This window comes from Phycodurus eques, chromosome 2 (assembly GCF_024500275.1).
Source record: "Phycodurus eques isolate BA_2022a chromosome 2, UOR_Pequ_1.1, whole genome shotgun sequence".
Lineage (NCBI taxonomy): Eukaryota > Metazoa > Chordata > Actinopteri > Syngnathiformes > Syngnathidae > Phycodurus > Phycodurus eques.
In genome coordinates this window covers 38622814-38640268 of record NC_084526.1, presented here as the reverse complement: position 1 = coordinate 38640268, position 17455 = coordinate 38622814, and the positions used below count along the sequence as shown (strand labels likewise).

At 38.9% G+C, this 17455-nt stretch overlaps 1 protein-coding gene across 6 annotated transcripts in view; it reads left to right on the top strand.

Moving 5' to 3' along the window:
- The window catches only part of tpcn2 (two pore segment channel 2), a 45131-nt gene extending 30845 nt beyond the window's left edge, over nucleotides 1–14286 (top strand). The window contains exons 15-21 of one of the 6 annotated variants that reach the window (XM_061670600.1): nucleotides 6397–6468; nucleotides 7251–7324; nucleotides 7545–7650; nucleotides 8609–8691; nucleotides 8773–8854; nucleotides 12985–13076; nucleotides 13162–14286. In XM_061670600.1, the coding sequence (XP_061526584.1) occupies nucleotides 6397–6468; nucleotides 7251–7324; nucleotides 7545–7650; nucleotides 8609–8691; nucleotides 8773–8854; nucleotides 12985–13076; nucleotides 13162–13249 (597 nt within the window). In that variant the 3' untranslated portion in view covers nucleotides 13250–14286. Of the gene's footprint in view, nucleotides 1–6396; nucleotides 6469–7250; nucleotides 7329–7544; nucleotides 7651–8608; nucleotides 8692–8772; nucleotides 8855–12984; nucleotides 13077–13161 lie in introns of those variants that run through there. The other 5 variants (XM_061670599.1, XM_061670598.1, XM_061670597.1 and 2 more) reach the window with 5 other exon arrangements.
- Nucleotides 14287–17455: the final 3169 nt, after the last annotated feature.

Below are 17455 nucleotides of genomic sequence, written 5' to 3'. Positions count from 1 at the left end.
TTGCAGACGATGTGGTTCTGTTGGTTTCATCAATCCATGATCTCCAACTCTCACTGGAACGGTTCGCAGCCGACTGTGAAGCGGTTGAAAATCAGCACTTCCAAATCTGAGACCATTGTCCTCAGTTGGAAAAGGGTGAAGTGCTCTCTCCGGATCGGGGGTGAGATCCTGCCCCAAGTGGAAGAGTTCAAGTATCTTGGGGTCTTGTTCACGAGTGAGAGAAGAATGGAACGGGAGATCGGCAGGCAAATCGTCTGCACTGATGCAGACTTTGTATCGGTCCGTTGCGGTTAAGAAGGAGCTAACGCGAAACTCTCAATTTACCAGTCGATCTGCGTTTCTACCCTCACCTATGGTCACGACCTGTGAGTCATGACTGAAAGAACAAGATCCCGGATACAAGCGGCCGAAATAGTCAGATGAGGTCGATAGGGCATCTGATTAGGATGCCTTTTATGCGCCTTCCTGGTGAGGTGTTCCTGGCACATCCCACCGGGAGGAGATCCCGGGGATGACCCAGGACACGCTGGAGAGACAATGTCTCCCAGCGGACCTGGTAACGCCTCGGGATTCCCCCAGAAGAGCTGGATGAAATAGCTGGGGAGAAGAAAGTCTGGGTTTCCGTCTAAAGCTACTGCCCCCGTGACCCGACCTCGGATAACCGGAAGAAAATGGATGGATGGATGGTACAACACTTGGAATACGATTATATTGTGCAAAGGAGGCTTTCACGATGTGAAGCATCTAACGAGCTCAGAGTCTCAGCCTACACTGCGCGGAGCTTCAGTGAAGTCAACTCTCAGTCAATTGGGTGAGTGAAGGTATAAAATGTCTTTACCAACATTAAGACAGCTTACACGGTTGGTTGCACTTTTGCACTGATAGTTTTAGCGTTTATTTTAGTCTTCAAACCAACGTCAGAGCCGATGACGGGGGAAAAAAAGTTTAAAATTGAGCTAATACCTCACCGTAGCAACTTTACGTTGCAATGAATTGGGACAAAATTCACATAAACGTCTCACAGTATGACAAACACAAACTGTGTGCCTCATTGGTGGGTAAGGAAAGAAATCAACATTTTAAGGCATTTGGTTTCATCCATCCATCCATCCATTTTCTGAGCCGCTTCTCCTCACTCGGGTCGCGGGCGTGCTGGAGCCTATTCCAGCTAACATCGGGCAGGAGGCGGGGTACAGCCTGAACCGGTTGCCAGCCAATCGCAGGGCACATACAAACAAACAACCATTCACTCACATTCACACCTACGGGTAATTTATAGTTGTCAATTAGAACTGTGAGGCAGACGCTCTAACCAGTCGTCCACCGTTCCACTGGTTCCATCCATTAAAAAAAATAAAATAAAAATAAATAAATCACTGGTGCCATGTGAAGTTACTTTTCGTGGCAAAATGCTGTGTTCCGGTGCGTACACTTCGGGAAAAAAAAGGCTACAATCTTAAAACAGGAAGTCAAGTTAAAACTTGTACATATAAACCAATGGACGTGATAACAGTCCCAAATAATCATTTTAACAATGTTATATTTAACTTTTAGCTTAAAAATTCATGAATATTAAGTCAATTGGGTAAGTTCTACATATGTTGCCTTTTAGTTCCTAGGTTTGATATTGATACTGATTATAAAGAACCCCGAGTCAAATGCGGGCTGCTAAGAAAATGGATGTTCATAATTTGGGCACCCTCAATTTAAACCATGCAAACTTTTTAAATCCAGCCCCCTAAAAGAATCTGAATCGAGAATCATTTGGAACCGGAATCGAAATAAGGAACCGGAATCGGGACCGGAATTGCTCAAATTTAAACTATGCCCAACCCTAATAATACGCTCGCGAGCAAAATGCGCACCCCTGAAATTGACTCCCCAAAAACCAGGAAAACCCTTCTTCCTATGTATAATATGACATTCTATCCATTCATACATTTACATGCAATAAATGTGAGTGGTGAGTCCCTCCTAATTAGTTTTTTCTAATTAAGTCGGCTCAGTATTATTATTAATACTAAGGTTTACTTTTTCTTTACTAAAGTATATATTACTGTGGCGGACCGTAGTGTTTAGTTTTAATACTGTAACTTTGCAGAGGTATTTTCCAACTCAAACGTGGCAATTGGCATGACAGCCAGCCTGCACAACATACTGAAAGCCAGAGAGGTCATGTGCCCGGATAACACGCAGTCGTCATAGGCTGTTTCGTACTGCTGGAACGCTGGCAACTAGATCCATTCCACACATCCACCATCAACACACAGATGTAATTGTGAATATTACTCCGCGGTGGACTAATATGCTGGCACATCGGCCTGAGGCTCCGCCTGTCACAGGAGTTGACCATGATCGAAATGTCGGTCGCTATTTTGATCAATTATTGCTTATTTATCAACTATTTTGTGAGCGAGACTACGACTTAGACTTCCACATTGGCGCGGTTTGCTCACTAATCAAACAACACAAGAAAGTCACATGACCTCACACGTCGTCTTCTATTGGGCTTCCCTGGCATAGGTATTAAAACTCGATGAGCTTGCCCAGGTGATCGTCGTGCCTACGTGGCGGCCATGTTGGGAAGGTCGTCGTTACCATGAAGGCAACGGCGCGCAACTACATTTAAACACGACGGTGTTTAAATGTAGACGGAAAAAAACAACAGCAGTATTGTAGTATTTGTCTGGCACGGTTTGCCCAAACGTGGATATTTCAGCTCACTTATAACTTGAGAAAACAGCGTACAGTAAATTGCGGATGTTTTGATTGTGCATACACACACGCCCATATCCAGCAACATCAGGATTTGCATTTTATTTTGTAAATATTTTTTTTAATTGAAGTTCATGCTGTGGTTAAAAAATCTGAAGTTACTCACTATTCACTCAGTACTTGAGTAATTATTTCACTGTGTACTTTTTACTCTTAAGTAATTTTTTGGAGGACTACTTTTACTTGAGTCACATTATTGTCAAGTAAGAGTATTCTTACGTGAATACAATGTTTGGCTACTCTACCCACTTCTAGAGGGGACATCCTCTATTTCTGCTCTTACATTTAAGCAACATTTTTGCACATCAGATCAGCCAGTGTCGTATTTGTTGCGCTGGTCTTTTGTATTTTCGCGTTGAGGTGCAGCGGGTCGGGGCCCTGGTTGTGGTTCCAGCGGAACAACGAAGCACATGTAACTTCGGTGACGAGTTAATTTGCTAGTACATCTTATATTAATTAGGAAATGCACCTACATTTATCTAATTAGTTTACGGATGTTAAAGTTAAATGTATTAAGCGACAGAGTGATGTTATGGATTATGTCACACCACAGAATAAACTAACTTCAAATTTAGCACTGGCCAATAAAAATAGAAAAATATTGTATTTACCGTAATTTCACGTGTATAATGCGCACCCATGTATAATACGCACCCCCTCAAAATGACTAAAATTCTGGAAAACCCTTCTACCTATGTATAATGCATTTTTACAACTCATGATTTTGCTTCTACCCATATGATCAAAACAAAGTATTTTTTCAAAGAATTATTCTGAAATTAAGCACTTTATTTGAACATGTAATACTGTTTTTTTACTTACTATTATTTAGAAATTCACAGCCTTACTTTTATTTAGTAAATGTGAAAACACACACTTGTGCTCATATGTTTAATTACCCAGGCAGAATTTGTAAGCTGGATACAATTATTTAAAGAAAACATGAAGGGCGAGGCGAAACACATTTAGTTTTATTTTAATGGGATTAAAATTAAACTCTCAAGCATTCAGAAAAGCATTATCATTAAACAAAACATAACCATAAAGAAATGAATGATGTTTTTTTTCAGTCATATTTAAAAAAAAAAAAAAATACATAAATAAATAAATATTACTATTTCACAAATTCTGACAGGGTATCTAAACTTATGAGCACAACTGTACATACAGTATATGCAGTCATGCGTACCCCTGCCATATCGGAATGGAAGTGTAGGCTACACGTTTCTCAAAACCTCTTGGTGGCGGTGACATTGGAATGAAAGTGTACAGCTTTTTCATAACCTCGAGATGGCGGCATACATTTACAAAATGTGAATGCTTTTTCATTTTCCCCTATACCTATGTACAATGCGCACTATTGACTTTTGACAATTCTTTTGGGGGGGGGGGGATGTGCATTATACACGAGCAATTACGGTAATATTTTCCAGGAGGATGCATTTGGGACTAGCCTTTGAACTTGGTAATAGTGACAAATTAAGTGAAACAGACAATGATTGTAGTCAATTCTTTTCCAGAATGAGAGTGCTTAAAGAGGAGGATGCTATTCATGTGGCACAGCTCTAAGCTGCCACCAGGTGCAGGTGGAGATGGGCCTGGCTCAAATTGGACGCCAAAACAAAAAAGCAAAGAAATGAGGCAAATTTAATTTTAATCCTAAATTTGTACATCTACATGTACTTGAGCAGTATAAATAAATGTTTTTCTGCGTGAAGAAAATGTGTTTATTTTACCTTATTGTACTCTTCAGTCTTCCAGAGTGCTTAATTTATGTTAAAATCAAAAACATTCACTGCGGGAGCCCGGAGGATACCCCCAGACTCCCCTACGTTTTTCTTTCTTTTCTTTTTTTTGTCACCTTTTTCATGCCTTTGTTGTTTGCATGTCTGACTCATATACTGTACATAATTTTACTGTGAAGGAATTTTCAAACTTTTACTATACTTACGTATAATACGCATAATTGACTTTTGGGGGGGAAATTGCACATTATACACAAGAAATTACAGTAGCTTCTTTAGAGAGCCCAGTGAGCAGGCTGTTTCAGTAGTCTAACCTGCTGGAGACAATCACATGCATCAGTCTCTCTAATCCAGGTTAAGACACTATTCCTTTTTTTTTTTTTTTTTTTTTTTTTTTAAGAAAAGCTGCTGATGTTATTGATTTAATATTGGTGTTAACATTCACATCTGATTCCAATATTACCCTTAACGAATTTGATTCAGTTTTGGAGAGAGAGACTCAAGGTAACTGGTAACATTTTGTTACTGTGGCTGCAGACAATGATTTCCGTTTTGTCAGAGTTTAGCTTTAGAAAATTTTGCATCCACACACTGATGTGTTCAATGCAGTGACAGAATGAATATGAAACATATAGGCCTATGGTCACCTGCCATCAGTGACACGTTAGCTGAGTGTCAGTTGCATAGTTATAGTAGGACACTATGGCTGCGTATTAGTTAGCCTAATGAAAACGTACAGATTGAAAATATATGGGCCCCATTATTTACCCTTGGGGAACCCCACAGGTCACAGCCATTTGTTCTGAGACACGGTGACCAATTTCAACGAAATGTTATCCTCGATCGGACTTGAACCTGTTTAGAACAGTACCAGAGATTCCTACCCAGCGTTCTAACCACTGTAGAGAAGATCACATGGCTGACTGTGTCGAAGGCAGCGCTCAGGTCCAACAGAACTCAGACTGAGACTGCCTGCATCTTTGTTCAGGCGGAGATCATTTGTAATCTTGATCAGAGCTATCTCACTGCATTGGCGGGGCTTTGCAATTTTCACTGTGGACTATGGTAAATTCAGTGACTTCAAAATCAATTTGTGAGCCTTTCCTTAGTCTATAGACAAAGGGTATCACTAAGGCATACTGTAAGCCCTTTAGCTGTTAGATCCTTTCTCTAGCTTTTATGCTCTTATTCAACAATGGCATCTTCTTCATTAATTCTGCACATAGCCGTAACCCCAAATAATAGTGTGTGAACACTGCAGGCCTTACACAGCCAAACTCCACTGTGACACAGTTAAACTGTTCCGGCATAAAATGGATACAGATTTTCCATTCTGCTTGACCTAACGGCCGAACTGGACAATACATAAATAAATAAATACAAATTTTAAAAAGGGGGCAATTCTGTTTTCACATAGCATCAGATAGGTGTGGATTTTCTCCACTTATAATTATCATTTAGAGAATGCATTTTATATTTTTGGATAAATGTGCCAAAAAAATAAAAATAAAGAAATCTGAAAACGTGAAGGGGCAAATACTTTTCCATGGCATTGTATCTGTCTGTGTGTATATCTGTCTATTACTGTTACTTTTCTCACCTGTGCATTATGGAACCATATTGTAAGAGGCAAGTAACCACGTTTTTACTCAGTGATTAAACAATTAAAATGACTGTGTCACATTCACTGGTGTATAGCGAGATGTTTTTTTAACTAAAGACCATATTAAATTGTTCCTGTGAGCTTTTTTTTTTGTTTGTTTTGTTTTTTTTGGGTACACCTGGTACAGGGGCATTGTGACTAATTAATCAACACTGTAGTCTCATAGCAAAATATCTCTCTTCCACACACTTATACAAGTATTTTGTTCTGCAGCTAATGGCTTTGGTTGCAAGTACCTTGTTGGACCTGGTGAAAAACCTAAGAGCCTTTGCAGGGATACTGGTGGTGAGTTAAACAAGCTTCCCTGAATGAATCAGAAGTTTTGTAATTTTGGCTCTATACCATAATCTTTAGATGACAAATGTTGGGATGGAATGTTAGTTTAATTTTTGGTATAAAACCATACTTTTCATACATAATGTGTGTTGATTTTACATGTATGCATTTGGCGACCAAAATCTAATTGAATTGAAACAAATTTCTATTAAATAAAATTAAATTCATTATTAACAATGCCTTTAATTAATTAGATGTGTATTACCTTCGTCTTAGTCATTTTAATTACATTTTGTTCTGTCTTGACTTCACTTAAATTTTTGCCGTTTACCATTTGTGCAAAAAGTCCACACGTACGTTTTGTATTGAAAATAAAAGGTAGCAATGTTGTCACTGTGTGTATTGTTGATTTCTTTTTTCTTTTGCTAATATCGTAATATGGCCTACCGATAATCCGGATCATTTCGGGCATGATTTTCTTGAGCTCGATGAAATTTTCATTTTGTTTCATTGCTATTATTTTATGAAGTTAGAAATCCAAACGAGAGACCAGCATAAAGCTCCTCCCTCTACAAACAATTGGTGTGATATGGATTATTGCACCGATAAATCAATAATTTACTCAATAATGAAAATAAAAGCTCTGTACTGAAGGAGTGCTTTTTGACTAACTTCAATGGTGAGCTGAAATTTCACAGTGATGTATTTAATTGTTTTCTTGTCAACATAGTACAATTAGAAGACAGGGTGACTGAAAATTAAAACAGGAATGCACATTGTTCTCTCTGCAGGTGGTTTACTATGTGTTTGCTGTGTTTGGCATCTGGCTGTTTGAGGGGGCCATTAAACCGCCAGCACATATGAGGGAGGTATCAATAGAAAAATTACAGTTTTTGTTTTTTGTTTTGTTACTCAACTGTTTCAACATTGGATCAATGTAATAATTTAGTTGGCTCACAAAAGAAGGAAGTCTGATCTAAATTTTTATGCTTTTAGCTTTAGTTACCTGTGTAACTCATAACTCACACAGAAAAGCCGTGTATTCCCTCAATTTGTAATGGGCTTTACTATCATTGTGTTTTCAGTGTTCCCTATAATACTTCCATGGAAAACATCACCTCTAACTTCAGCACTGACTGTGGTACCTATGAACAGCTAGGCTACTGGCCAAACAATTTTGATGACTTTGCTGTAAGTGTGTGCTTTGTTTGCCGCTATTTAATTTGTTTTTCAGTCCTCCCTCCCTTTTAGCAATGGTTTTCCCATGGCATTTAAAAGTTTTTTAAAAATATGGGTTTTAAGTATTGTTTTCAACTTTGTGGTGTAACTTATTTGGTAATATTGGGGTCCAAAAGCAGAAAAATGGGCTAGTTTTACCAGCATGGAAGACGAACATTTTTTTTGAAGATCAGCAAAAGTTTAAAGTAGACTGGAATTTTGATTACTAATCGCCTTCCAGCTTTTCCAAGACACGAGCGGGAACGCCTTCAGTAAGTGAAACGCATGCTCTGGCTTGAAATCAGGTGACTGACTTGACCACTGATGAATATTCCATTTATTTTCTTTAAAAAGGGAAAGTACACTGAGTAACTATTTTGTAGCAATAGACTGAATGTGAGCAGATATTATAACCCGACACACCTCAAACTTCATCTTGTTACTTGTCAGCAGTCATATAATTAGTAAACACCAGTTGGCCTCTTTCATTAGCTGCCACCACCATGTTTGAAACTTATGTATCACACTTTGGACCCTGAGTTCTTCCTTGTTGTTTTCCATCATTTTCTCTTTTGGTGAAAAAGGCTTCTTTATTTTATTTTCATATTTTCTTTATGATAGCCTGCTGAATGCTATGCCTAGTTGATCTTAAAGGAAATAGTCTTCTCCATGTTACTTTTGCTCATTTAGATAAGCAGTATCACTTAATTCACATTACTAGTTCTATTTTTTTAATGAAATATTTTGTGATACTTTCTACTTACTCGTGTAATTAATTTAGCTCATGGATAGCACGTTACATTTCTGATGTCCTTTACATATCTGTTCATTAAAACCTTTCACATTTACAGCATCTATCTATAACAGGTAGGTGCTCATACTTACAATAAGTTATGAGTTAAAAAACTATCGCTCCCTCCCTGTCTCTTAGGCGGCCATCATTTTGCTGTATGATGTCATGATAATCAACAACTGGCAGGCCTTCATGGATGCATATACCAGATACACCACTGAGTGAGGAAAAAAGATACAGTAAACAAGGCAGCAATTGACTATGACTTTGAAGAAACTTAACTGTGTTTAACATTTTCTCAGGTGGTCCAAAATCTACTTTGTGTGTTGGTGGTTCACCTCTTCTGTCATGTGGGTTAACTTGTTTGTGGCACTCATCCTTGAGGTCAGTTCACTTAATGCACAGACAAATCTGTTCAAATAAACCGTAGTGCGAGGGGAAAAATTTTTTATAGTCAAAGATAAATTTGTTGAGGGTGGGGGACTCTGTTAAGTCGCCAGTTTTATGACATAGGACTTGCGTGACTCAAACTTAAGACTTGACTTTACCTTGACTTTGTATTTATGATACTCGACTTAGACTTGAAATACATGACTTGAGAAGCCTTGCTTGTTTACATTTGAAAATGTAATGTTAACAAAAAAAATAATTTTCAACATAGTGTGCCTTTTTTTATTTATTTTATTTTATTTATTTTTAAAAAGAGTGAGTTTATGGTGGATGCAAACCTGGCAACCCACCAGGATGCTATAATGCAGAATGTTATACCACCTCATGAGGCAAGTATGAAGTAGTATGGTGGGGTATCCAAAAAGTAATACATTTGGATTCAAAGATTGTTTTGGATGGAATTAGTAAATTGCAACATTCAAGGTTTGCCACTCAAAAGGAGATCCAATAACGATGACATCTAACTTCATCACTCTGTTGGTTTCACTATGTTGCCACTGTTGTAACGACTCTGTGATAAAGCTGTCTTCCCAATCTAAGCCTTAACACAAACAATTTCAAAACATGCCTGGTGTCCGCAAGTTAGACAAACTGTTATGTACAGTAACTAGCTGTAACACAATCCATAAGCTGACATTTTATTTTTGTAATGTAATATTAAGTACAGGTTTTTAATATGGTGACACCAAAGCATGTGAAACATAACCTTTAATCCCCAGGTGTCAAACACAATGCCCGGTGGCCACATCCGGCCCGCCACATCATTTATTGTGGCCCGCGGGGGGGGAGAAAAATGCGTCAACTGCTATGATTCTTGCTAAAAAAAAAAAAATTATAAAATTTCAAATCGTCATACAGTATGTAATGAATAATAGCGAGTGCTGGGACTCCCCCTAAAATCCCAATCACCATTCAAATTGACAGTGACTAATGACTAGCGAATCACAATCAAATTGTTACTCCTTGTTCGATTCCAAAATAATAGTCCAAACAAATTACTTATTTATTATTTGAAAACTATCTACTGAACCGGTAAGAGAGTACACTGGCACGTTTTGACTGATGCATTTTAGCTGCTGCATCTCCGTACAGAAAAGTTTTTACTTTTAGTTTAAAATGGCTTAAGTCCGGTACACACACAAAGACAATTGGGCTGTCTTTGTTCCGATTCTGCCTCTTCCCGACCAAGCACGTCAAACGCCAAACAATCTTATGTCTTATAAGATTACCCTATAGGATTGTCCTTAGATCTGAGGTGTGTTATAAGCAGGGAACTACACTACCTTTTGCACTAGTCGCACTGGTGCATCCAACTGAAAAAGTTGCAAAGTTAGCGCAGGATTTGGTTGCATTATTTTTTTAGGTACAGCATGACCATGGCGTACCATAGTCTCGATTGACAGTAACTTGAGACATGATATTTGGAAAATATGTTACTGTGAACAAGAAGTCTGTCCGCAACAAGCAGTAGCAGACAAAACAGGTCAGTTAAAATTAAAAAACAAAACAAAAAAACAAAGGCTTTACTTAGATTTGATAATTTGTTCGACTACAGGGCCCAGCAGACAGCTCTTCAAGTAAGGGCTCCTAACCCTCTTCCCCTAGGAAAACCACTTAATTTTGAGTATTACCACAACCATATGATTAACATACATTGAAAAATTATTGCATAGGTGTACCACCACCGTATAAAAGTATCATTTATGATTATTCACACTATTTTGCAAATTATTTACAACAAAAACAAACCAATTTAACCCATTTAAAATGATAGCCCCAAACAGAACAGAACAGAATATGGATTAATCATTACTTTAAAGTATAGAAAAACACACAACTATTCGCAAACAACTATTTGCGTTTAAACGTGGCAAATAGTTGTTTGCGACTTTTAAACAGTCGCAAACAACTATTTTAACTGCTATATTTAACTTTTAGCTCAAACATTAATTCATGAATGTTAAGTTAATTGGGATAGTTCCACACACATTGCCTTTTAGTTCATAGGTTTGATATTGATACTGGTTATAAAGAACCCTGAGTCAAATGTTCATTTTAGACTATGCTGCGGGCTGCTAAGAAAAGGATGTTCATAATTTGGACACCCTTTATTTAAACCATGCAAACATTTTTGGCCCAGCCCCCTAAAAGAATCAGTATCTAGAATCGTTTGGAACCGGAATAGAAATGAGGAACCGGAATCAGGACTGGAATCGCTCAAATTCAAACGATGCCCAACCCTGGTCATGTAATAATGTACATATTATGTACATTATACATAACACCCTCAATTTTAAGTTTCAGGCTCATCACTCGATCTGATACTCTTTTCACCTCCAAGACATTCTTATCTAACTCTTTCTTTAAAAGAACCCCTACTCCATTTCTCTTCCCATCTATCCCATGGTAAAATAATTTGAACCCTGCCCCTAAGCTTCTACTCTTACTTCATTTCCACCTCCCCTGGACACACAATATATCAACCTTTCTCCTGATCATCATTTCAACCAACTCCTGAGCTTTTCCTGTTATAGTAGCTACCGAGCCGCTGTAGCTTCCCGCTGTGTTAGATCAACTTTCTCCCGTCAAATAAGACACTGTGCTACGATCCCCATCTCCAGAGATGGCTTCCTTTCGACTTCTGTGGCGTCCCAGTTTTCCCGTCCAGCTCATTGGAGAGCTAGGCTAAATGCAAGCCCCGTTCAGCGGAGAGGTGATGTGCACTAAGTCAAAATGGTGGTGGCCGTAGGCAGCATTGCAGTGCTTGTCAAACTAAAGTAAGAAGTATTTTATTCTTTGAGTTGTTTTGATTCAAATGCAAAAATTATGATTTGAGATTCATTTCTTCGCACTCACTGTAGCAGTCTCGCCACTCTGCACTACTTGCATATCTGTTGTTGAACAATACTGGCCACTCATGTGCTTGAAAAGTATCTGCACCATTTGCACAATTGACATTGTTCCAGATTATCGCACAACTATTCACTTTAAACTGCATACATTTCTTGAAGTCTCTGCGCCATTTGCACAGTGGTCACTGTACGAGACTATCATTTTGCACAATTGTCAAAAAAAAAAAATAGTATCAGCATTACCATATCACTGGTTACCTTTTATTGCTCAGTGACTGTGTTTTTTTTGTCTGAAAAGTATTCTCTGTCAATTGTTGTCGGACGAGAGCAGCTCCAACTCCCGGAGGCAAATTCCTTGTGTTTTTGCCATACTTGGCAAATAGAGATGATTGTGATTCTGAGTGAATCTGAATTATGACTCATTCTTTCCTGCCTCTAATAATGAGATATTGCAAGCATTTTGATTTTGTCATTGTTTTGCGCCTGTGAAGCCCTGTGAGACTCTTGTGATTAAGGTCTATACAAATAAACTTGACTCGTTACCAAACCCCTTATTGCAGTAACTTGAACAATAGTTTAACAAACTCTTATCCTTGACTTCTGATTTCAAAACTAGTTATCAATCAATGTTGTCGATATAATTCTATGATTTAGGCAATGAAAATTTACTGTATATGGTTTCACAGTCATGACAGCCCTCTGAGGGAAAACCGTAACACCAATATGGCCCGTGACAAAAATGAGTTTGACACACCTGCTCTAATATGTTGTGATTTAGCATGGTTTTCAGACTTGACTTAAGGTACTGTAAGTAATGACTTGGTTGACATTTAGTGGGGACTTGACTAGCTTGAAACTTGAAGGTTAAGACTTTTGACTTCAACGATTATTATGATTATCCCACCTCTGGAAGCTATTAAAAGTATGTTTTCATGTGTCCCTTTTAAGTGTGAACACAAGACTACAGTATTATTACATTCATTTTAATAAACACTTTTTTAGTTTGTGATAAAAGTTATGGTAGCAAGCTCCAGAAATGAGCAACCCTGATGAGGGCAAATGGTACACAAAACGGATGGATCGGTTAAAGTTGTATAAACAAAAGTTTTGCTGAACAACACAATGCAGCATAGTGTTCCTAATCCATAGCAGTTTGTGCAAATGGAAGCTGTTCTCTTCTTTCTGAAATATTTGCTCTTTGTTCGCTGACAGAACTTCACCTACAAGTGGGATCGCAGTCACAGCTGCTCTGTTACAGATGTGGAGAGGATCAGATATGAAACATCTGTTCAACTAATTTTTAAGTATGTACACATTACAATGTTCGTTACAGTTAATGAAGATTGTGTTTCAAGCTGCCCCAAAACTGTATCTAATCTGTTTCTCTAGAGAGCAAGTCAAGGAGCCAACAGAAGAAGAATTGCTTTGTCAGCTACAACAGCACCCTCACCTACACTTACACTGGGGACACACGTGACACAACATGTAACATGCAAAGCCATGGTATTATACTAATTTGTTGTGTAGCAATTCATCAACATTGCAATTATTATATGCCACTCAAATATTTTTTGGCCCATATTCCCGAGCCACAATGTTTGACTGGAAACTGAATATGTTTCGGAAGGATCCTGCTAAGATACAAAAAAATATCGAATGGATAAAACAAGACAGATGTGCTTACCCCAGGTGAAAAATTCTTCGGGCATTAATATTTTTGTAATTAAAAATTATTTTACTGTAAAAATAGTCGTGGCTTCATGATTTACGTTTCTCAGTCATATTTGACCCTGATAAAGGGAGTTGCAAGAAAAACATTTAAAATCCACTTAAGTCTTGAAACATTCCTTGAATTGAAAAAGTGTACAGAATATTTTCTACATAAAAGGACTGCTTCAATTGTACAAATATTTGGCACAATTGTATTTTTGTACATTGTATTTATAAAATAGTTGTTCAGTGTGAGAATGGTGGCAGCATGAACATCATGGGCAAATTTGTTATTCTGAAGTGGTACTATTTTATTTTCCATTTCCTGTAATATGTATTCTGCTGCCCACACAATCATGTTCTTGTTTGTTGTTCAGTTTCCATCCATCCATCCATCCATCCATTTTCTATACTGCTTATCCTCATTAGCGTCGCAGGTGTGCTGTAGCCTATCCTAGCTCACTAGGAGAGACGAGCTCATGGGCGAGAGGGAGAGACACCCTGGACTGTACGCCAACCAGTCATGGGGCACATATAGACAAACAGAATAAAACAACCATTTACACTCACATTCACACCAAAGGACAATTTAGTCTTGAACAAGCTCAACATGCATGTTTTTGGAATGTGGGGGTCCCATGTTGTCTATTCAGTTTTGTGTGTGTGTGTATATATCTATATATATATATATATATCTACTCTCTCTCTCTCTCTCTCTCTCTCTCTCTCTCTCTCTCTCTCTCTCTCTCTCTCTCTCTCTCTCTCTCTCTCTCTCTCTCTCTCTCTCTATATATATATAGTTAGAGCGTCTGCCTCCCAGTTCTGAGGAAACGGGTTCAAATCCCGGCCCCACCTCTGTGGAGTTTACATGTTCTCCCCGTGCCTGCGTGGGTTTTCTCCGGGTACTCCAGTTTCCTCCCACATACCAAAAACGTGTGGTAGGTTAATTGAAGACTCTGAATTGCCCGTAAGTGTGACTGTGAGTGCAAATGGTTGTTGGTTTATATGTGCCCTGCGATTGGCTGGGGACCAGTTAACGGTATACCTCACCTCTCGCCTGATGATACCTGGGAATATTACATTTGGAATATTTCTACAGAGTTTGCAAGATATAAAAACGGGCATTTTATCTTCTGTTAACAAACATCAAAGGCACATCCACAAGTTCTGGCGCTTGCAGTTCCTCTCAACACCAGTTGGTGGCACCTCACGTGCAGGTTTGAATATTAACCACATAGTCTCCCCCAACCAGTTGGTCCAGGAAGGGGTCTTTTGAAGACAGGAATCGAGATTTGACGGGAAGCTGCTAATTAGGTTAAGGTCCACTTGACGTGCACAAGGCACGGTCCTAGTCGCCGTCTCACAGCTGGGCAGTGTGGAGGAGTAGGGTTCTCAAGTGGGTCAAAGTCTCTGGCGCCTCGATTTACGGAGTGCACGTCCTCTACAACATCATTGCGCTATGATGGTTTATAGCTTTAGGTCGATTAATTGAGAATTTTGACTGGAAGGACATCCGCTAACGCTTGTGTATCACAAAACCAATTCACTTTGCAAGGACACTACACTATCCCAGGAATCCACCCAGGAAGTTTCATACAGATCTGATGTGGCATTTCAAAATAAAAGTTGTCTGAACACTGCATAATTTACTGTCACTACACCTGAATTCAAAAATAATGCCTTAGGTATTACAACACCAGTCCACTTCTGGGGCACACTAGAGTATCCCAGCTTTACACCCACCAAGTTTCACACAGATCTGATGTTGCATTTCAAAAGAACAGTCCTTTGAAATATAAAATAAATTAAATATTTTACTTAATATTTATTTTACTCACGGTGAACGACTGGTTAGCACATCTGCCTCACACTTCTGAGGACGGGTTCAAATCCCGGCCCCGCCTGTGTGGAGTTTGCATGTTCTTGCCGTGCCTGCATGGGTTTTCTCCGGCCACTCCAGTTTCCTCCCACATACCAAAAACGTGTGGTAGGTTAATTGAAGACTCTAAATTGCCCGTAAGTGTGACTGTGAGTGCAAATGGTTGTTTGTTTATATGTGCCCTGCGATTGGCTGGGGACCAGTTAAGGGTATACCTCACCTCTCACCTGATGATACCTGGGATAAGCGGTACAGACAATGGATGGATGGATGGCTGGATATACTCACAATTTCCCCCAAAAGATTATATCATGGAAAAGTATTTATTTCCATAATTCCATTAAAAGGTTCAACTTTAATAGATTCAGAGCCCACAATTTAAACAATTTCAAGTATTTATTTTTTTTTCCATAATTTGGGCTTCCAGCTCATAAAACCCACCAAATCAGGAATTCAAAAAATGTGAATGCTGTGAAGAAATCAGGTTTTCCCAGGTGTCATTAAATTTCTTCAGTTTGGTTCAATTGTCTCAGTTGGGTTCAATATGGGGAAGACTACAGACTTGACAACTGTCCAGAAGGCCATCATTGACACCCTCCATAGGTTGGTTAAGCCACAAAAGTTCATAGCTAAGGAGGCTGGCTGTTCACAGAGTGCTGTGTCCAAGCATATCAATGGAAAGTCTAGTGGAAGCACGAAATGTGGCAGGAGAAGATGCACCAGCAAAAGAAACGACCGTGGGCTTCAATGGATGATCAAACAGAAGATTCAGAAATCTAGCAGAGATCCAGAAACCGTGGATTGAGGTGGGAATCACATTTTCAAAAACCACCACATTCAGACGCATTTGAGAGATAGGCTACAACTGTCAGGTTCCTCAGGTCAAACCACTTCTGAGCCTGAGCCAATGTAGGTAGCATCTCAACTGGGCCAAGGAGAAGAAGGACTGGACAGTTGGCCAGTGGTCCAAGGTCCTCTTTTCTGATGAAAGTAAAGTGTGTCCAGTGTGTCAACTTTTGAAGTTGGTTTCGAACTGCATATTATTCTGTAAGATGTTTAATTTTTTTTCCTGAATTTAATTTTCTAATGTTAGTTCTTGTTTTTTCTTGTACGAAAATATATGATATGATTCGACCTCTCATTGCAGATTTCCCGGTTTCCCACAGCGGAGATTGGGATATGGTTGGGGAGTCATTGAATTAAAAAAAAAAAAAAATCGTCCCATTCTTCCCTCACAAAAGAATCAAAGTTCGGGTCCTTCAATAGGGACGTCTTAAAGCACCATGTTGGTGGGGGTCCCAGATTTGACTACATTTTTTGGAGAAATTGAGAAAAACCAGAAATGCGTGATGATGATTGGATGTATTTTGGAGATAATTCTTTGAGCTGCCGAATTGTTTGAGAGACAAAAAAATCTATTCTTGAGAAAGCGCGGTGAACCGACGAGAAAAGTGTGTATTCTCTTTTTGTACGTTTTTTTTTTTTTTTTAGCCTCTATATGTCAACAAGTCCAAAGTCCATATACTGCTCTAATATATTGGCGGATTGTGGCCGATTGCTATTTTTGAGATTTGAGCGATCTATAAAGGGGATTTAGCGTAAGGTTAAAGTCGACTCCCATGATAGTTGATGATAGTGTTGATAGTTGTTATTTAAAGACGGTAATAAAGATGATATATTTAAGTACACCTAAGCCAGGGTACAAAGAAGGGTAATGAACAAACACTGAACATAGAAAACAGTCACGGGGATAATATGGTGTGTGGTACATTGTAGTGCACAAGGAGAGTTTTGTGCGACTTGTGTGTGTTTAGTGTGACAGACAGGAGTGATAATCGTCAAGCAAGTCAAGTGTAATCGACAATTTCTTGTCGATTGAGAGGACACTAGTCTGCGTCTCTGTCGAATCAAGTAAATTGTCTGTTGAAGTCGAAGAATCTGCCTTTTTTCCCCCCCTCTTCAGCGGCTGCTCAGCGCGGGAGCTGGGATCCTCCATGGCAGACGAGTTGGTGTTGACGTAGCTGCGAGAATCTGAAATGGCTCCCTGTGAGTTATCGCTGTTAGCGAAGTCGGTGAAGGAAAAGAACGAAGCGA